Raw genomic sequence first — 21,872 nt, 5'->3', positions numbered from 1 at the left:
CCAACAACAGTAAGTTGGAGAGTTAAAGGGTGTGAAGACTCGCGCACAAAGAAACATCTGATGTCGGTAATCTGACCTAGATTTGTATGAGGTTTAACAGCAGTGTTAGACACCACCATTGATCCCAGAAAAAACACAGCTTGCTACTGTCGGTAATTAGACACTAGTGTACAGTCAATACATACAGCTGCGGTTAATACCCACAACACAGTGTTCATAGCAGCAATGGACATCTTAGGTCTAGATAAAAGATAACAAGGTATCACGTTTCATCACTGTCTGCATTTTGTAGCGACAAGAAAACGTCATTTGCAAGCAACGGAAAGTTAACTTTATCAGAGCGCGACACGCGGTTTGGGGCGAGTCTTCAATGCCTTTAATGCTTCTGTCAGTGGTAGCATGTGCACTATTAATCTTGGTGCTGATATATAAATTGCATTTTAGTGGACAGGAAGTTTCATACAACATATTGAAATGTAATATATCTAGATTAGAAGGTCTTGAGTAAGTGTCATAATTCGGTGTGGATTATTTCGATATACCTCTGCAACATTTCCCCTGGAAGTTTTATTTGTTGAAAAAATATTGTTTATCGGTGCAGCCACATGAAATTTTAGCTGATATCAGCCTGTAACCATGATCTTAAGAATGGGATTTATTTTGAGTTCATGCTTAGCAGTAGGATGCCAAGATTCAGTGATGATCCATGTTTTATTTCTTGTTCCTTGCCAGATGGTGATGTCATATGTGTGTCATGTGTGTGCATGTGACACCTTGGCTTGTAAGCATGATAACTCAAGAACTTTGGGTGAACTTTGTATTTGGTATGTGGATTCACCTTATAGAATAGCACTGTAGCAGAACCCTAGTGTTTCGTTAAAAGGTCATTTGAGGTCACCAGAGGTCAAACACTGAAAACCTTGTAAACACTATATCCCAAGATAGGAAGCACAGATCACTTTTAAATTTAAGTTGTGGATGTGTCATGTTGAGAAGAAGAAGCCTTTATTTTTGTGTGGAGGTCAAATGTCATCTGAGGTCATCAGAGGTCAAATATTGAAAACATTGTAAACATATCTCAAGTTAGGAAGCATGGATACTTTCCATACTTGACATGTGGATGCATTATGATGAATAGAAGAACTTGACTGTTTTTGGTGAAGGTCAAAGGTCATCTGGGTCACCAGCAGTCAAGCTCTGAAAACCTTTTAAACATGGTTGCTCATAATAGAAACCATGGATACTTTTCATACATGGAATATGGATTTGCCATACTGAGTACAAGAATCCTGGTATTTGTGAAGGTCTGTTGAGGTCACCAGGGTCAAACTCTGAAAACCGTTAAACAAGATATCTCAAGGTAGGAATCATGGATACTTCTCATACTTGGTGTGTGGATGCATCACATTAAGTACAAAACCCCCCTTGTTTTTGGTGGAGGTGTGTATTGCCACGTACAGTAGACTGACGTGTGTTCATCATGACATAGCGTAATTGTACATCAAAATAGTGGTTCAGGACATTTATATTATAAAAGCTATTTCAGGTGAACAAGCAGAAGTCTAGTGTAATGAAGTCATCGAAACCTCAATGCATTTTGCACTCTGGTTCAAATTTAAAAGTTGTACCAAAACTGATTAAAGCCTGCAAAATATCATACCGTAGAGGCTTAAGTTAGACCATTTCAAGTTTCTTCCATAAACCCTTCTCCGGTTCTCGCTATAGTGATACCGAAGAGAGCAACAAAAGATGTGGTGGGATGCCCGATATATACCGTACCTCATTGCATATTTATGAGCAACTTCTTAGAAGGAATGTCATTTCTAAGACTTATTTAATAAAACAGAACCAGGGGAGTCAGGACTGGGGGGCGAGGGGCTTCAATGATCTTTTATGTACTTACGCAAGCACTCACGTAGCCCATACCCAACAGACATACGCCTCTCGGTTTAGGTGGCGTTTGTAACCCTTTTTAACCCCTTACAGGCGCAAATGCATTGGCACACATATATATTGTAATGAAGTGGTACCCCGCGATTTATATACATAGCCTACACTAGTTAAGTTTATCATATAAGTTATGTCATAAATGTTACTTTCTTAATAATCTAGTAGTGAAACTAGCGTAAGAAATATGTATGTAGTGTATTGTTTTCCCAAGTACGGTAACTTTCTGTGGGTGGCAACAAGTGTAGAGTTGCCTGAGGCTGTCTGGCTTTAAGCAAGATAGCCAAGTTTATTTATGTTTGAATGTATTGACTGTTGTTGCAAGGGTTGTTAGCATCTGACCTTGTTGTCTATGCTAACATAACGAGCATGTCAGTCCAGACTTGAGAATCAAGATAAAAGGGTCCTTTGATTTTACATTTGAGTGTTGAGGAGTGTAACTCCTTGTTCTCGTTTCCCTCCGTATGGTGCTTTTATTTCAACACTGCCCTTGACATCCTGGTGACGTCACAGTATAATATAATTATATCATATATGTTTTACTCCAACTCCAAAAAAGAGAGAGTCCACCGACATTGTTATTGTGCTACCCTAAGCAAGGTAGTCCCTGTCCTTAGTTAATTCACCATGAACCCATCAAATTCAAGTGGTCATTTGGTTTCCCGAAAAGGAAAACTATGGAGTCCACTTTTGCTGACCTTGCAAAATTGTAAGCAGGACCGCGGATTGCAAAGTCTGCAATGACTATAACGCGGATCGCAAGGTCGGTAATTAATGTTACGGTTAGATTTGTCCAACACGGCAACATACAGAAACGCTGTACTCCAAGCCGAAGACTTCGTTATTTGGTCAGCGACAACGGTTAGACCGTCATTTCTCAGAAAAGATTCTATTACTAAAATTGTAGGTTCCGCACTGTTTGTTAATGTTATAAAAAAAAACATTCAACAGGTTGAATAAAATTATCAAAGAAACATTAAAATTGTGCTTGGTACTATATATATATATATTAGTAAATGTTGATAATATTATGTAGCTAATATGTCTTTAAATGTTAAAATATGTTGCGTTTGATACAGAACTTGTTAACGCCCATTCATTGTTCATGAAAATGAATCTCTTTAGGTTAGTACCATTATGTTGATAGGGGGTAAGGTAGGTTGGCTTTAAATAAAAACAAAAAATGAAAATATATCTATAACGAAAATAACTGCTTGCCGTGACAATCCCCATATTTCGATAATATAAGGCTAACCAAGTGCTACAGCCCCAATCGGGACTGCGTAACACATTCCGCTGACATTGAATTCCTCTAAAAAGTGACATTTCTGTACTTAAAGATCGCTTCAAGAGAGCAACAAGTATCTGCAAACGTTAATTTTGTTGTCTTGAACAGCGCCGCCGGCGCATACAATAATGTCCGTTTTGCCAGTGTTTTAGTCATTCTGCTGCATATGCAGTAATTGTTGCCAAATAACGAGTACGTTAACGGAAGTCGTTCTGCTGCAGTAAAGCGTACCGCATAATGAGTAAGACTTACGTTAGTCAATATTGACAATAACATTGCCGCAAAATTAGGTCATTCTTTCTTGATCATTATGTGACTGTAAATATTGCCGCATAATGACAACGAGTTTTCGTGAAGTCATTTATGCGGCAGTAAAATCTGCACAATAACAGCCAATATGATTTTTTTACGAAATGGTGACCTTTCTGTGACAGCTGACAGACTGCCCAATAAAATTCAAGCCTTGGTCATTATGCTGCGTAATAAGAACCTCACAAAGTGACTTGTAATTGTTTTTCTCATGTGACACAAAGGTTACTACTGTAGAAGCCTAGAAGGAGTAAAAGCTGCATAAAAAGTTACTGAATAATGTCCGTTTTGGCGTTCCTTTGAGTAGCAGCTCCCTGCTAACAGGCTACAAAAGAACACAATACTCAAAAACCTACAGCTCCGGTGGATTCGCTCTCAGGATCCCGATTATAGCTCCGTGATACAATCTATACAAATTTAGAGTAAATCCTCTTTCTGACGTGTATTCGTCTTTCTAGAAGCTTCCGGGAACTTTGTCCCATACCATGTATCCCCAGCCAAGAACTACGGGAAGGACAAAAATACGTATAAACCACGGATTTTCATATGCAAGACAAAAATTTAAAAGGACCCAAACAAAAAATTAAACGATTTTTTCTTTTTTTAAACGAAAACACAATTTTTAAAACGATAAACAAAGGATAGAATTGCCTGAATTTCAGAATAGGATAACCCCATGCAGAAATATTGCCGAATACCCTGTCCTAGGCGGTGTCAATCCATACCGAGTCTTTCAGAAGGCACATCGAAAGTCTGCTTACACTTGTACAATGTTGGGAATGTTTGACTGCATTACCTTTACAAAAAATTTTTTTTTAAATTGTTGTTAGTTTAAAAAAATTTGTTTTTCGTTTTTGAAATATTTGTTTTTCGTTTCAAAAATTTTGTTTTTCGTTTATCAAATTTGTCTTCTATATATATATCCGTGCTTCATATATTTTTTGGCATGGCCGCATTAATCTTCCGTAGAACTATGCAGTTGAAAAATAATAAAACAAGATGCTGCTTTTGTTGCACTGATGTTGATCTCAAAAAGCAGTCGGTCCTGACCCGCTCTACACCTACCCCCACCAATTCTCCTTGAAAAAGGTGAATGTATGCCTCTGCATGCCGCTAATACATGCTAACTTCGATTGATAACAAGACAAAAGCTCGATTTTGCATTATTCCACCCAAGGGCGGCGGAAGCACTTTTAATCTGGGGGGGGGGGGGCACCGACATCAAAGGGCACTTTGCAGAAATTCGATTGGGCTGATGCAGCCTGATATTTAGTACCCTTTATAACTCTTATTGTATTATCTTATTTGCGTATACACATCACTCCATCAACGCCCCCCCCCCCCCCCCCAAAGAAAAATGCATACTAGCACTGCAATATCCAATGTGCAAATTGGGAAACAAGGAACCAGTTTTCTTTTGAGACAAAATGAGGTGAAATCATGCTAGTTGCTAATGTAGGAATCTTCCGAATTAGAGTTTATTTCTTGTTAATATCTGAACAAATTTTTTCCATTCGAAATAGCTTTGAGTTTGACCCACAGAAATTCATTAAAAGTCAGGGGCGTAGGCGTAGCCAGGATTTCCAAAGTTGTATGCACGACTATCTGAGCGGAGCGCCACCATCGGTTGGCGCGGAGCGTACAAGAAAATTTTGGTTTTACAAACCCCTCAGATGGCCGGAAACGGCCCTTCCCAAGTGTCCATTCTGGTTCCCTGGCCTCTTGCTAACTTGAGACACCTCAATTTTTATGTAGAAAAAGGGCACATTTTTAACCTGAGGAAAAGTGGGGGGCATGTGCCCCCTGTGCCCCCCCCCCCGGTTCCACCATTTTATTATTCATATGAGACTCTCTGGAACTTCCGCTTTCCGCTATTGTACACCACAAAATGTATAAATTTCTGTGTCATCCCATGGAGCTATCTGTTTATAGCTCCATTGTCATACCAAGGAGGTTCTGCAAGGAACTTCCTGAATACACACTACGAAAACAAAGCCGAAACAGGATGCACGGTCGACTTACGTTTAAACCACAGAAATGAAAACATGGAAGCCATATCCGCATCTGATGACGTCAATACACTTTGCAGCGATTAGAAGGTCAATCGCGCCATCTTGATAAACCAAAACAAGGATTCGCCCAAAGGATGCCTACGTTATGGTAACGAGGTTTCGACGAATCCTGATCTAATCGTCAAAATATATTTCATTTTTCACATACAGGAACACTTGAAGCACCAGATTGTCTCGAATTATGTGGGGAAAAAAAGATGCTTGTCGAAATTAAGTACTCACTGCTTACACAGTTGTTCTTACATTTTGAAGGGAAAAAAAAGCCTATCATGTTCTCAACTGTTGTAAAATCTTACGTTCACATATTCACATGCTAATTTGATTAGACCGAAATGTAGGAGAGACAGCTTAACAACAATGTTTGGGCCCCCGGGGAGCATGTACTCCGAGTTGGAGGGACACCAACAATTTATGGAAGGGCAAGGACCACAATACTCATGTGCTGTTACTCGGTGTGAAAGTTTTGTTCACATGATGGTGGTACAAAGTTAACGGGGGTCGGGTGGGAGAACATTAGTCTGAAAGTGGAGGGAGCATGCCCAATGGGCCCAAGCCTGGCAACTGGACTGCTGGGTATTGGTTAAAATTCAAATTGAGCCATATAGCCACCTAATAGAAATGCTCAGTGAATGATTAAGACTGATATACACTGCAAAGTCACGTTGAGGTCAAACATTTTCTTGAACATTTGTATGGCAACTGTCTACAAATGCTGAAGCTCAGTGAAAGACCTTCGAAATTGTCTTTTTTTTTAAACAGAAAGGTACCTCAAAGTAAAAAAAAAAAAAAGATGCCGTTCTTGTTTTGTATAAGTTGATGATGCAGGTGCTTGGAAAATAGGTCAAAACCCACTCATATCACATCTGCAAAACGATTTTGGAGGGAATATCCCAAAATATATTTCTCTTATTTTCTGACTATTTTCAATGGACTGTATCAGATTGTCCAAGTGGAAACAGGTATATCCATACTTACAAAATAAAAGTCAAGATGGAAGAAGAAATAGATACCCTCTCTAGAAATATCCAACTCTCTCCCACCTCCCCCCCCCCCCCCAAACCACACACCCATAAAACGGTGATAAGCTTTTCATTTTAAGTATGTGATGATGATATGCTGTTTCTATTTTTGATTCCTTGCCCGAAGAATCAAGGAATCTATGCGATGGTGATTGCGTATGTGTGTGTGGGTAGGTGTGTGTGCGTATGTGCCCCCTGTGGCACGTAAACACGAGAACCCAAAAATGGCAAGTTGGATTGAAGTCATACTTGGTACATAGATGCGCCATAGTGAGTAGAAGAGCCCCATTGATTTTGGTGCTCTTCTCAAGAATATTAATGAGGTCACAGGGTCAATGTATGTTCAATGTGATATTATGCACATTTATTAGGGGGCAGGGCTGGAGCTGATTTTGCTAAAAATTGTAAACATGGTAAGATAACATATTTAGTAGGTAGGTCCACAGTCAGTGAGAGAACCTTGGTGATCAATTTCATCAACAATGATGAAAGCTTAGGATTATAATCTCAATTGGCAAGGAATCACAATAAGCCCATTGGCTTTCTGTTGTTGTTTTTTGTGTTTTTTTTGACAATGTGCATGCCTTCTTGAAGAATATTGAATTTACAATGGAACACGGCGAGCGACAAGCCGGAAGTATCTTCTATGTGATAAAGTTCTGTGGTTAGGACAGGTCTGCGGCTGCGCATTTGTGAAGACGGGGAAACCCCGAAATCATTATACCATCATTTACCATGGCATCAAACTCCATGATTGTACCTGCCCTTTCCTATCTTTAGACGATACATAAGTGTCTGTCAGTCGCCAACGGAAAAGTTCCTCGCATTCATCTTGAAGCTTATCCCAAAACCTTCTATATACGGAGTTGATGTATATGTGGCCTTTTTTCATGTGTAAGTTCTTACTCCGGTTTTCGTTATAGTTTCAGTGAAGTTACGACTTTTGCCAACGGTTTACAATAAGGCCTAGTTAAAGTTAGACAATAGTATTAGTACTATAGTAGGCTAAACGCGTGTTGTAAGCCCAAATACTATGGTTGCTTAATTGCTGTAGTTAGTGCATCAACAAAGTTTGACCATGATTTCCTAATCATTCTAGACAGGAACCTTGTTTGTGTAGCTCCTTTTTAAACCACGCTGAATGTGTAGTGCGCTAATTACATAGAAAATAGCGTGTCCTAACTTTGGTAACTAGCAGACTGGGTTATCTTTATGAAGAAATTTCATTAATTTTAGAAATGTTAATTTGCTTGACCTCAAAATATTGTAATTTCTAAAGCTCAATTCATGTGATGTTTTTTAGGAGATTACAACTATCAAAGCAGGAATTCTTATCACTTTTTAATTAGAGCACTTCACTAACTGCAGAACTGTTATTTTTTTATTTTAGTAATGCAGCTATTTGCAGCTGTAGAACTTACATCCAAGTCTCTGGTGTGGACCCTATATTGCCACACATCCTACTGAACATAACCTTACAATGGTGTTCAATTCTTACTGCATAAATGTGGTCCTTAGTCTCACTAATGGAAACCCTACATTATATTACATGGCTACAAAATGCTGTTTTAAGTTGAAACTATATTGATCTCTTTCATTTGTGAAAATAGGAATGGATTGTAAGAGCCAGTGCACAGCTATGGCAGCACATGCAAGTGGCAAGTCTTTTGTCTCACATCGTCAGTTGAAGAAACTCAGTACTCGCCCTTACTCAGCCCATGAACTTCAGTTTGATGGTCGATCACACATGATGACCTCAGACCTCGGACCAAAAGGCAGCAGATCAGAGCACAGCTCTTCTGTTGATTATGGCTCTGGCCTGTCCAATAGCCTTAAAATGTCTCTCCACGAGAGCTTGAGTGAAGGCAGTCTACCGAGGTGCAATTTCTCCTTGGATGACTCAGCTACTATCCCATTTGGACTACTTTACGAGCTATCAGAGGTATTGAATCATTTGGAGCGCCGAACACTTAATCAGCTGGCATTGCTGTTAGGTCTTACTCAAGAACAGTTTAATAGACTGTATCAATCAACTAATAATCCAGCCATATCTGTAATGACACAAGGTGAGAGGTTTCGAAAGGATCTTAGCCATCTTCAGCAGGCCTTCGAAATTTTGAAGTTGGATAATGCAATAGCTCTTATAGAGAAACACCATAGTCAGATCAGGAACAAGATTGATGCGGAGATCTCAAATAAATCTGTAGATGTGGATGTTGATCGCGAATATGATAGATGCATAATTTCCTTGAATTCAAGTAACTCCGAACAGTTAAGTTCCTCGGTAAATTTTGAGAATATTTTCCTAGATAGTCACAAGAATACAAAGACAAGGACACCTTCGAGTTCAGATCAGTCAGACCCAGAATCTACTCATCAGAAACCTGTTGAAAAAGAACCGCAAGGGTTTGCTGGAAATAAAACTGTCAAGCAATTAAGTTCAGCAGAATTGCTCCTTGGTCCAGTGGATTCTGGTTTTGGATCTGCTGAGGTATCTCCACTTTTCTATTTGCCTTCTGATGAGCATGATTCCAGACTATCAGTCAACGAGAGTCTCTGTGCATGTGATTACATTGACGAAGAAGGGGGGATTCTCTTCATACCTGGATCTAGCATTTATCTCCGAATTCCTCCGGGAGCATTGACCAGTGGATATCAAATTCAGCTCAGTGCCTTTATGGACCCAGCTGAGCACGGTTGCCCTCGGCCAGATGATTCTCCGAGAATTACTCCTCTCGTGAGGTGCCAACCTGATGGAATATCTTTCCAGGTCCCAGTGGAACTAGTTATACCACACTGTGGGGTAATTGTGGAGCCAGCTAAAGTACCAGTAGAGGTGTACACAAGGCCTCATCCAGATAAAGAAGGTATTCAAAGTGTTTTGTTACTTGCAGAAGTTTGTGCTCGTCCCAGATATGTTGCAGTAGTCAACTGTAAAGTTTCTCAATGAACCAAGTCTCCATTTCAACAATAGAGATTGGCAGAAAGTACTCAGCATATATGATCCATAGTAGTCATGTTTTGCCCTCGGTCATAAATTTGTTAAGATGTAAATCAATTATTTCATTAGTTGATACATTTATGTTTATCTCTTACAATGTTATAATGCAAAGAATCCTGGCAGTTAATTTGAAACAACGAAAGCCAATGTCTTGAAAGATGATGCATGTTTCTCTAGTTGTCTTAAATTTGTAGAAAACAGTCGTAGAATTAGGAGAAGTTTATCTTTCAGCAAGATTTATCCTTTGGAAACGTTCTCTTAATTTAATAGGATTAAAACCATCCTGGGTTCGAGATGAGGATGCATCATCCAGGGCATCCCTTGAGAAAACTTCTTGTTCCATCTTTCTGACTCACTTCAGCGATTATGATTGCATCATTGGTAAAATGCTTCGAGTCTTTCCAATGATCAACAGATTGAGTGGACCTGCAGATGACCTTCTTCTGTCTCTTTGGATATGTAACAATCAACAAGAAGTTTATGAAGTAAGTAAACTTTGCAAAACGTTTGTACAACATAGTGTGACACTTCTCTCGCTTGACAACCCTCTCGTTCAACATTTGGAAATGTGGAAATGAATTATTTTCTTCCGGTGATCAGAGTATAAAATAATGAAATCCTTTTTCATTCCTTTGTACAGACAATGTTGATTGTTAGCCTTCTTGTATCATTCCTGCACATCTATACAGTAGTGAGCAAAAAGTCTTCTTCATCTTGGGAAGTCAAACAAAGGCCAATTGGTTGGGCATAGCTGGTGATTTGCGTAACCTGTCTTTAGTGAAGACATTTTCATCAGTATACTAGTGAGTCCAACCGTGCGATAAAGGCGCCAAAATCTCAAAGCTTTGTACATATGATAGCATTAAATAAGCAACATATGGTTTTGTTATGTTGGAATGCACAGATGTATGTTGCCAGAAACGGTATGGTTTGCTAAATGCTGTAGCCTATAGATCAGTTGTATGTATGTATGTATGTATTTTAGATCCTCCTGCAAACAGGAACACGCGAAGAAGCCTCATTGGCTTGACAAAACCGCAAGCTGACCGCAGTTAGATTCTCTTAGATTCATATTTAACGTCCATGATTATGAAGTATCAATTGTCAACAACACTGTAACTGGACGACATACATTAATCTTGGAGTTACTTGAACCGGGGACCTTATGATTGGAAGGCACCGGCGTTAACCACTGAGCTAACACTCCAGTTGTGACAGAAGTTAGGCAACATCATAAATCATAAACAGGATATAGTAGATCAAGAATGCACACTTGGTTTGATGTCCTATCCTTGTGTTATATGTGGTGGGCAAAAGTTTTGAAGTCATCTGACTGAGCTTAACAAAGAGCAAATATCATAAGTTGAAGTTGTACTATTTCAAGTCATAAACTTTTGCAATAGATGGTATATGTTTGGTCAACATTAGAGTCTCTTGATTTACATTGCCAGTGCTGGAAATGGTTTTTTGATTTGCACTTAATTCTTGGATATATTTAACTCACTTGTTCTACATTAGTCAGAATAAAGAATAAGAAGGGGAAAAGAGAAGATAGTTCAGTTGAATTTTGAGCAACTTATGTGGCAAGGAATCACAAAGGCATCAGGATTTCTGGTTATTTAATTTAACAGCCTTATCATTTTCTTACATGATCGATGAAAATCGCCATTCAAAAATAATTTGAAAAGAAGGAGAAGCTCTACACTAATAATTCATCGTAAGAGCAACTTGCACTTTAATTTGTGGAATCGGAAAGCGATAATTCTAGCCTGGTAGTCAAACTTTCAATCAAACACCCAAGGCAAGATCCTTATTTTATACCCTCTACCAGATCCTACCAGGAGTTTGTTACATGTTATATACATGATGTATATTACATATCACTGTGGAACCAGTCAGAACTTCCTTGTTGATTTATAGATTGAAATACAAACACCACAATACTGGTGTTAGTAATCTAGTTTCTCAATTAACCTCAAACTCAGCTTGAACTGTTTTTGAATTATTATTTGGTTTGACAGGAATTAATTCAAGAGCAGACTGGTGATCATGGAAGAAAGGTACTTGATAGTTACAGGAGTTTCATGCTGTTGGTATCGAACAAAGCTGTCAACATCTCATACACAAATTTTAGTAATCAATGGAAGGTTGTTACTGCTGAGGAGGTAGGAATATATTTAAAGTTTGAACAATTTATGAACTAAATGTTTATGTAAATGAGTTGTTATGATTGTATTGATTGTATATAAGTCCATCAGGGGCTAGAACTGACTGATTTATATATGTAGGCAAGATTAGTCTATGCTGGGTTTCTTCTCTTCATGTTCCAAGGTGACCTTGATCTGACCTCCTCATCCATCATATGAACAAGACTTAGATTTTACCAACGCCATTTTGAACTTTTCTGTTTATATAAAACCAGCCAACGAATGTCATCAATTTAGTGCAAGTTTGGAAGAAATTTCTTTCAGTAAAGGTGTTAGTGCTAATTGATGGGCCATAATTATTTTAATTTTGGTTGTTTTAAGAGGAAATTAACACAGTACATTGGCTTCATCATACAGTTGGGGATGGTGGAGATTGAACAGAACTTAACATGTATGTAGCACAAAGATTTAGACTTTAACAGGTAGAAATGAAAAATAAATAAATAGGAAGGCGGTAGTGACAGTGAGGAAGATAATTTTGAGAGAGGTGAGGAGACATTGTCAGAAAGATGGAAGCTTCAAAGGCCAAGATTATTCAAAGAAGCATAAAGGGATATAATGCTATTCTTTTTAATTATCATCTGCACGTATTGAGCGATGTTAACAACGAAGTGAGCGTCAACTTTCAGTTTGTTTCATCACAGCACTCTCCCATTGAATTATTGAAAGCTCTCACAATGATTTTAAAATGGTTCATTTCAGTTTAGACTTAAATGTTAATGGTCTGCCTACTTCTTCTTCCTGGTTTTTTTCTACTTGTCCAACATTCTATACTGATGGAACAATATGAATACATGATAATACTTTCAGTTTTGGTTCCTTGTTGGAAGTAAAAGAACCTATGCAGTCAGGTTGGTGTGTGTTGTGTGTGTGTGCATTTGTAACACTTGCTTGGGTCTGCAATAACTCAACAACCGAGTCATTTGTCATACTGGCTATGTAGATGTATTAAAGTGAGAAGGTGTGCCCTATCCATTTTGGTATGGATCTTATGAATATTAATGAGGTTATCTTTACATTGCAATAACTCCGATCTTGGTGTGCAGTTGTTGGTTAACAGCTGATACATGTATTTTTGTTGAGACCATCTGGGCCTCCCAAAATTCTGGGCCCAACTTTTATTTCCACCTCATATGCATTTTGGACACATTCTTTGGACCAAATATTTTTGGGACCATTGGGCCCACTTTTTCCAATCGTGGTATCCAGTTGTTGGTTAATAGAGCTGTTACATGTAGGCCTAAATACTTTGAGACCAACTGGGCCCTTTGTGGCACTCATTGGGCCCAAATTCTAGCTCAACCTACTAATATGGGTAGAGCTTATGTGAGACTGAAGTTGGGGAATTGTCTGTCTCTTTTTAAAAAGCCTACTTTTTTATATAATTGCTGGCTGATTTTTGTAAAATTTGCAGTGAATGTGCTACATTGGGGTGGCAATACAGCTTGTTCAGGAATAGATGATTGGATAAAGGGGAGTGGTAATTTTGTGCAAGTTTGATATTTTTTTCAGAGTCTTAGCACTCTTTTTAGAGTTCTCACTGCTTTGATAATGTGGATATACTGTATATAGGATATGGAGGGAGGAAGCTCTGCAGGGTGCAGAACAGGACTCATGGCAGCCCTCCACTGAATTGGTTTTCCTTTTACAGATGATGAGTTGAGTCACTGCAGCATTGCTGCTTAGTTTCCACCTCAAATGCATTTTTGGACACATTCTTTGGGCCCAATGTTTGGGACCATTTGGGCCCAAATATTTTTAAACGTTGCAATCACTATTATTTATATTGGGTGATGGCATACAACACTTTAGGCACAACAGTCAGCAAGGAACCATAGTGACCGTTTGGCTCTTTTTCAGAGAGTACTGAATCTGACCATACCTTTCACTCTCAAGCAAATTGTATTCACTATATCTCATTTAGACAGGGATTTGTGTTTTAGCCCTGTCTACAAAATATCCAGATAAAAACTAAAATGAAAATGTCTTGATGGTGGGCAGCAGAGAAGAATTTCTATGTGAATGTGCACTAGTGAAATTTTTGGAAGGAATGACAAGGGGGGATGGGGGGAGGATAGGTGATGAGAGATAAGATGGAGTGTGCCCGAAAGATGCAGATTTAAGATCACGCACAAAGTTGTTTTAATTGGTCCTGAATGGCCTATCATTTTACGACATTGTGTGCATAATGGCACATAGTAACACAATGGTCATAGGTAAAATGAGATATTTCATATACTGTATGTAAATTATTTTACAGACCATTGGATATCACCTTCTTTGGCATGGCAGCAGAGGTGTGGCTAACCTCAGGATGAAAAGTAACACTGAATCTGGTGGTGGAAAACTGAGTGGAACTTTGAGGGTACAGCAAGAAGAAAATAGTGAGAGTGTCAAATTTGAACTCCAAAAAGAGGTACTAATCGGTTCATATATGTGGTCTAGTTTTGAGTAACAAGAGACACTTGGTTGGGAAGTTTATAAATGAGACATTTTATAAATAGACAACATTTCTGTTTGTTTGTCCCCCCCCCATAGCATGCATGCTATTTGGGGGGTAGAGGTCAACTATCATCCACCAAAATGTTCACTGTTCACAAACTAAATTGTTACTTTAAAGACATAGAAAAAAACCCACCGTGGTTAACTTGGTTTGTATAAAGAAATGCCACTATCAAGGAAAGTCTAAGGTCATGACATGGGGTTATCACAATCGTATGAAGCTTTTATCCAAACAAAAAGGTGTGAAAGCAAGAACCTTTTATACCAGACTGCTGCATAAGAAGTGAACTTAGATGATTTGAAGTTGAAACACTACAGATGTTGAAATTGTTAACAGGGTTGTTGCAAGACTTTTCTTGGAAAACTTAACTGTATAACCGATTTAATCAGGTAAATCCATGTGAAATATTTCAAGGTATTTTCTTTTCTTTGCAGATTTCTGACTTCTTGAAGCTAGAGGAAGTTAGATTCCAGCCTTTTGAGAAGCCATTGGCACAATCAATGCAGAATACACACAAGAGAGACTCAGACGTGACTGAGGAGAAGCAAAGAGCCCTTAAATTTAACGGCAGTGAAATTCATATACCTCCATCCAATGGAAATGCATCTCACATTCATGTTCATCTTCCACCAACTTCTCCAAGTCGGTATTCAGACAATGAGATGTCACCAGCGTCACCCCCAACCTTTCATGTTATGGAAAGTGTTGCTATTGGGCTGTCTAATCTGTTGGACACTGAAGATACTTTTTGCAACAACTGGGAAGGACTTGCTGGTAAACTGCACTATACACACCAAGATACTCAATTATTTGCAAAGGCGAAACATCATACCAAACAAGTCCTTTTGAGTGCCTGTAGGTCAGGTAGGCTTAAGAGCTATGATGAATTGATATCTCATCTTGAAGGTATTGAAAGGAAAGATGCAGCTGCCTTAGTCAGGGAGTGCCTGGCAAAAGGGAGTAGATACCTCACTCAACCAAACGCCTGCGATGCTCCGGACTTCGAGAAGTTGAAGCCAGCACGCCAGATTTCTGCACCATTCACCATCTCCACAGATTACTGGGAAGAAGATGCTGGCCGGGATGAAACTGACCTCAGTTCCCTTCCTGTACGTCTTCCTCATGGAAACGATCCAAGGTTGTTGACAAGAGGTTATTCTGTCCAACCAATCTCTCATCCTGGCCATCACTCCACTCCAATGAGAGCTAATCTAGTATCCTCAGATTCACTTCAATTCCCCGGCTTGCCTGTTCGTCCATTAATATCTCCCTGTAGCGGGAAGGGAGACTCAGGGTTCAGCAGTCCTGTCAGCTTCGTTAATAATAATGCTCAAACCAAAAGCAGACCCAGGAGGAAGTTAAAGTTGGCAGTGAATTTCAAGGAGGGAGATGGTATTGGCAGGAGACATCCTTCTTCATCATCATCAACATCATCATTGTCATCATCAACCCCATCATCTTCATCGTGGATTGATTTTCCAGACTCTCCTAGTACCAGGCCTAAAAGTATGTTGTCTCAGAATAGTTCAGATGATTCTGGTTTCGTAACGTCATAATCCTGTCAGACTCGCAAGATGAACTCAAGCGTATGTTCGGAAACGTTAAATAGTCATTTGATTGAAATGGATCACAGACTCAAAGAATACAACTTGGGGAGGAGTAGTGGTTATTAGTGAAGACTAGCCATTCTTGCTGTATTTAGAGCATTATTGATTCCTTGCCGAAGGCCGAAAGGAATCTATGCGATGGTGATGGCGTGTGTGTGTGTATGTGACGCTTTGCTTGTAAACACGGTATCTCAAGAAGTTAAAGTTGGATGAACTTCAAACTTGGTATGTGGGTAGCCCTTGGTAAGTAGATGATCCCTATTGTTTTTCATGGAGGTCAAAGGTCATTTGAGGTCAACAGAGGTCAAAGTCTGAAAACCTTGTAAGCACAATATCTCAGGGAGTAAAAGTTTTTGGAATTTCAAACTTAGTATGTGGGTAGCCCTTAGTGAGTAGATGGTCTCTATCTTTTTTCATGGAGGTCAAGGGTCATTTGAGAGGTCACCAGAGGTCATAGGCGGAAAAAATTGTTAACACGGTATCTCAAGAAGTACAAGATGCTTCAACTTGAAAATTAGACTGTGGATTGACCTAGGATAGCAGATGATCCCAACTCTTTTTCATGGAGGTCAAAGGTCATTTAGGGTCACCAGAGGTCAAAGGCGGAAAGCCATGTAAACATGATATCTCAGCCAGTAAAAGATGCATGAACTTTAAACTTGGTGTGTAGATAGCCCTTGGTGAGCAAAAATATCTATTGCTTTTTCATGGAGGTCAAAGGTCATTTGGGGTCACCAGAGGTCAAAAGTTAAAAAACTTGTAAACACAATATCTCAAGGCAATAACATTGTGTATGTACATTGGAGTGCATAACAATTTAAGGATGGAGTGCACTTCATCAAGGGGAACATTTTTCATAAAATCGCCATCCAAGGTCATTCAAGGTTGCTTATGGGCAAAAAAATGTCCACTTACGTTAATTTTTGCAACAACTTTCAGTGACGAAGTCTGACATGGCTGATATATTGGGACATATTGTGAATGAAGTAGGTGCACATTTTACTAAATAACCGTTTTGTAATCCAAGGTCACCAAAGGTCAGTTATGGCTCTTGGGGGCAATAACTTGTGAAACTCCAACTGATGGGGTCCGACATGGTTTTTCATGTTTTCCATGAAGGTCAAAGGTCACCACAGGTCAAAGTCTGAAAACCGTGTAAACACGATATCTCAAGAAGTAAAAGTTGCTTAAACTTGGTATATTGGTAGCCTTTGGTGTACTGATGATCCCTAGTGTTTTTCATGGAGGCTAATGGTTATTTGAGGTCACCAGAGGTCAAAGGCTGTAAACCTTGTGAATACAATATCTCAAGAAGAAAAGTTTCATGAACTTTAACTTGGTATGTTGGTAGCCTTTGATGAGAAGATAATCCCTATTGTTTTTCATGGAGGTCAAAGGTCATTCAAGGTCAATTGTTGGTTATAGTCAGAATAAGTAGAATTATACAGAAGTGAAGTTTATTTGACCTTCGACCCTCTTTGCATAGATATGCATTACTCAATTCTGCAAGACTTGCCATTTCTGCTGAGCATTTCAGATCGTTAGAAAATCTTCTACCTAAAGTTTATTATCATATGGGCAAGGAATCACTAAGTCTTTTGACTTTCTGGTTTATATATTCTAGTTCAGAATGTAACCAGTTACATCACAGTTGACCTTTGAAAGTAACCTTGTTATAAAGTGATGCCCCTATAAATCGACAATTATTGTAGGAACACTGATATATGTGACATTGGAATATATTTTCTTCTTGCTATTGTTAGACTTTTCATGAAAGTTTTGTTGGTATTATACTCAGCAGAATGTTTCCCAAAACATTTGTTTTCCTCCTAAATTTGTCCTCCTAGCACAAGCCAGTTATTACATTGTTCATGAGTAGTGAATAGTATGCAAGAAATGAACAGAGAAGTAGCAATACCGAGGTCATACAATTCCAGGTCTAGCCATCACATCATATATCCATAAGGAGACATATCTTAGAGCAAGCACAAATGATTCCAACCGTTTGAGCATATTTTTATATATTTGCAATCCATTTCTCTGTTTTTATCTTTTATTCTCTATGATGTATATACTATTTCAAGTACAGTGGGTCACCAGAAATTGTAATGTATGGAAGAATCAATTTATCAGTCGTGTTTGGCAGTCAAGTGTTTATGATCAAGAAGTTAACAGTGAAAAGTGGTGTATATAAGATATTTTATCTAATTTGCAAGTGGATCTGGTGATGCGGGAGAAGTCCTCCCACTGTCACTACTTACAATGTAAATTGTTTTAAATGATATGTTAATACAACAGACATTAGCGAGCATGTGATAAAGAACAAATAAATTATGTTGGCGATCAAATGGAGGTTTATTGACTATCAAATTTAAAATTTAATCGTGGTATACTAAGTTTGTGCATTTCTCCTTCTTACCTGATAGTTTATAGTGTGTAAAGGTAAGAGACATATCCATCCTAGCAGGATCAACTTTATATTTTGAATAGAATATTTTTATAGTTTATAGGTCAAAACAGTTACAACAAATTAGTATATGAATAAAGAATAAAAATAATAAGCAAAAATTGTATCATATCATGAAGAATTATACTTTATTGGTCTTCAATATTAATTACCCCAATTGATAACTGTACAGTCATTCATTTATTTATAAAGTGGCATTTACAAACTTTGCCATTATGCAAGATATTGTAGACAACTATGAACTGTGGATGTTTTTTCGGCCCTTCCTCCTACAAACTTTCAACTCTTGTGCAGGTTTTATAGTGTTGTGGATACCGGTTCTTATAATGTTTTGGGATTTTCCTTGCATTTGAGTCTCTTCCAAAGAATAGGAGTTTCCTTCAGTGTCTCATAATATCTTATTTGGGCAGAGAACAGTGCAAGCAAAACCAGTCAAAGTCAGTCACAAAATGGTGACAACCATCTTACTATATACAAATATAAATATATATATATATAAATATATATATATATATATATATATACATATTTATATATAATATATATATCTATATAGAGAGAGAGAGAGAGAGAGTTGGTTGATTGGCGTCTATCTTGGCGCAGAGTGCTCTATGTCCAGTGCACAGAGCGGAATATATGTTGATACTAGTTGAGACTAGTTGTAACTCAGAGTTTCACGCGCTTTAGCGATCGTCAGACAATGGATAGCTTCAAGTTATGCTCCATGAATATATAGGTTCCTCATCGGGATTACTGGGGATTATAGGGTTTTTTGTGTATTGTTCTTCTGCCGGTGTATTCTCTGATTCGAACCACGGGCCTTCCGCTCTGTACGCAGACACCCTAACCACTATAGGTTTTGGACGCTGATTGTATGTCCAGAGGTTCGAAACCGGTAAGGAATGTCGTAATTCCACTGTAGGCGTTTGTCACCTGTATCGAACAATACTAGTTCTGTTTTTGGTGACATATTTTGCCCCAGTCTAGAGATCAAACATGATGCTAACCAACTCGAAATCATTTGTGATTCCTAAAGCCGGATCTCGAAAGAGATACTTTGAACAGACTTTATGTTAATGCAATGGAGGTAAACGACAAAGGCAAATGAATATATATAAATGAAAATCGTAATGAGTTGGAAAATCAAGAACAGTGAAAAACTTTCAGCCTCCACCGGGATTCGAACCACGGGCCTTTCGCTCTGTACGCGGACACCCAAACCACTAAGCTATAGACGCTGATTGTATGTCCAGATAGGCCTATCCGAAACCGGTAAGGAATGTCGTAATTCCACTGTAGGCGTTTGTAACCTGTATCGAACAATACTAGTTCTGTTTTTGGTGACATAATTTATCCCACTCTAGAGATCAAACTCAGTGATGCTAACCAACTCGAAATCATTTGTGATTCCTAAAGCCGATTCTCGAAAGAGATACTTTGAACAGACTTTATGTTAATATAATGGAGGTAAACGACAAAGGCAAATGAAATATATATAAATGAAAATCGTAATGTATGTATATCGTAATATATATATCGTAATATATATATCGTAATATATATATATATATATATATTACGATATATATATTACGATATATATACATTACGAACCTCTGGACATACAGTCAGCGTCCATAGCCTAGTGGTTAGGGTGTCCGCGTACAGAGCGGGAGGCCCGTGGTTCGAATCCCGGTGGAGGCTGAAAGTTTTTCACTGTTCTTGATTTTCCAACTCATTACGATTTTCATTTATATATATTCATTTGCCTTTGTCGTTTACCTCCATTGCATTAACATAAAGTCTGTTCAAAGTATCTCTTTCGAGATCCGGCTTTAGGAATCACAAATGATTTCGAGTTGGTTAGCATCATGGTTGATCTCTAGTGTAAGGCAAAATATGTCACCAAAAACAGAACTAGCATTGTTCGATACAGGTGACAAACGCCCACAGTGGAATTACGATCTTCATTACCGGTTTCGAACCTCTGGACATACAATCAGCGTCCATAGCCTAGTGGTTAGGGTGTCCGCGTACAGAGCGGGAGGACCGTGGTTCGAATCCCGGTGGAGGCTGAAAGTTTTTTCACTGTTCTTGATTTTCCAACTCATTACGATTTTCATTTATATATATATATATATATATATATATATATATATATATATAAACGGTATGGCGGTAGGTTTTTTCAGGCTGCTCTTGATTTCCAACTCATTTCAATTTCAAAGCCACGATTCAGTGTCAAGGTGGGGAGAAGTTAGGAGGAACCAACAGGTTGTAACGGGGATGAGGAGCGCATGAGAGAATGTTTGTTTTTTCCCGCTCTCTTCTTCTTTAGTTTCCTACACGTTGTTTTGGCATTGCTTATAAATGGCATTCAGCTTCGACTTTCCCAAGGGCTCAAGTTAAAAGACCCCTCTGAAGGGCCTATGTATGTATTTTTATTTGTGGCGGGGGGTGTGACTGTTTGAACTCGTAAATTTGAGTTTAGGGGGCAAACACAAACTCACCTCAAATCCCTAAAACTTGCAAGCGAAACGAAACCATTTTCATCCACCGGACTTTCCCCTACTGAAGACGACGCTACTTATAACTGGCAAACACATGATCAGTCGTTGTCTTAAACCCAACCACAATACTAGTATCCATGACTATCCATGGTCGAGTTGCTCCGAGTCGTGATCAGTTCTGCAGTAGTTTAACTTTAATGATACGCAGAGCCGTATGGATTTGGCGCCCTCTTTATGTAAATTACCCCACATGCCTTGCAAACCAGGAGATCCCTCTACGCCTAATTTGTATATATATTTTAAAAACCTGTTCTATCTAACGTATTTGGTAATATAGCCAGTTTTTCAAGCCTTCAAGGTTGGCATATTGATGACGCTTTTACAGTCTGCATTTTGTCGCGAATGCAGTTTTTAACGCGTACGTTTTTAATGTTATCGACTATATCTGTAAACTGTACGAGAGATCTGGACAATTCAGATTTACTATAATTATGTGGTCATTGTCTTTAGTACGAGTTATCAACAATACCATTTTTTTTTTAAATTGAGGGGAAAAAACACGATTATAGAATTGGGTGTGAATTGACAGCAGATATAAATTCAATTGAGAAAACGATTTCTGAAGAAAACGTTAGAGCGAGGTAAAGGTTTCTTCGTGATTAAGAGTTTGTTTTAATGCCTTTATTTTTTAGTACATTATATATCAATTTTATATATCCCCGCCTCCCCTGATTATGGGCTCCGGACCGTATCCCCCCCCCCCCCCTCACCCCTCTCTCTCTCGTGAGGCCTGCACGACTGTTTTCTTTATTCTGATCTTCTCTTTATTAAGATAAAATAAGTTCATATGATGCATGGTATAGAATGATGAACATCATAAATATTATTCTAAAATATTACATTAAATCAAGACAAGAAACGTACAGTACTGACACACAAACC

The 21,872-nt window shown here is 38.5% G+C and overlaps 1 protein-coding gene across 1 annotated transcript; it reads left to right on the top strand.

Moving 5' to 3' along the window:
• The first annotated feature begins 7,343 nt into the window (after nt 1–7,343).
• LOC139970861 (uncharacterized) lies at nt 7,344–16,057 on the top strand. Its single transcript, XM_071976905.1, has 6 exons — nt 7,344–7,529; nt 8,246–9,502; nt 9,907–10,121; nt 11,658–11,801; nt 14,104–14,259; nt 14,781–16,057. The coding sequence occupies exons 2-6, from the start codon at nt 8,248–8,250 to the stop codon at nt 15,900–15,902; spliced, it is 2,892 nt and encodes a 963-aa protein (XP_071833006.1). The 5' UTR covers nt 7,344–7,529; nt 8,246–8,247; the 3' UTR covers nt 15,903–16,057.
• The last annotated feature ends 5,815 nt before the right edge of the window (nt 16,058–21,872 follow it).

The sequence above is a fragment of the Apostichopus japonicus genome, chromosome 8 (genome assembly GCF_037975245.1).
Source record: "Apostichopus japonicus isolate 1M-3 chromosome 8, ASM3797524v1, whole genome shotgun sequence".
NCBI classification, from domain to species: Eukaryota; Metazoa; Echinodermata; class Holothuroidea; order Aspidochirotida; family Stichopodidae; genus Apostichopus; species Apostichopus japonicus.
The sequence above is the reverse complement of the archived record's forward strand: the minus strand, read 5'-3'. Positions and strand labels throughout refer to the sequence as shown.

Excerpts from the sequence above, each read along its gene's own strand:
- LOC139970861 (XM_071976905.1), top strand. The coding sequence starts at position 8,248 with ATGGATTGTAAGAGCCAGTGCACAGCTATGGCAGCACATGCAAGTGGC. Across the intron at positions 9,503-9,906 it reads GCCTCATCCAGATAAAGAAG|GATTAAAACCATCCTGGGTT; the intron begins GTATTCAAAGTG and ends TTAATTTAATAG. Across the intron at positions 11,802-14,103 it reads AGGTTGTTACTGCTGAGGAG|ACCATTGGATATCACCTTCT; the intron begins GTAGGAATATAT and ends ATTATTTTACAG.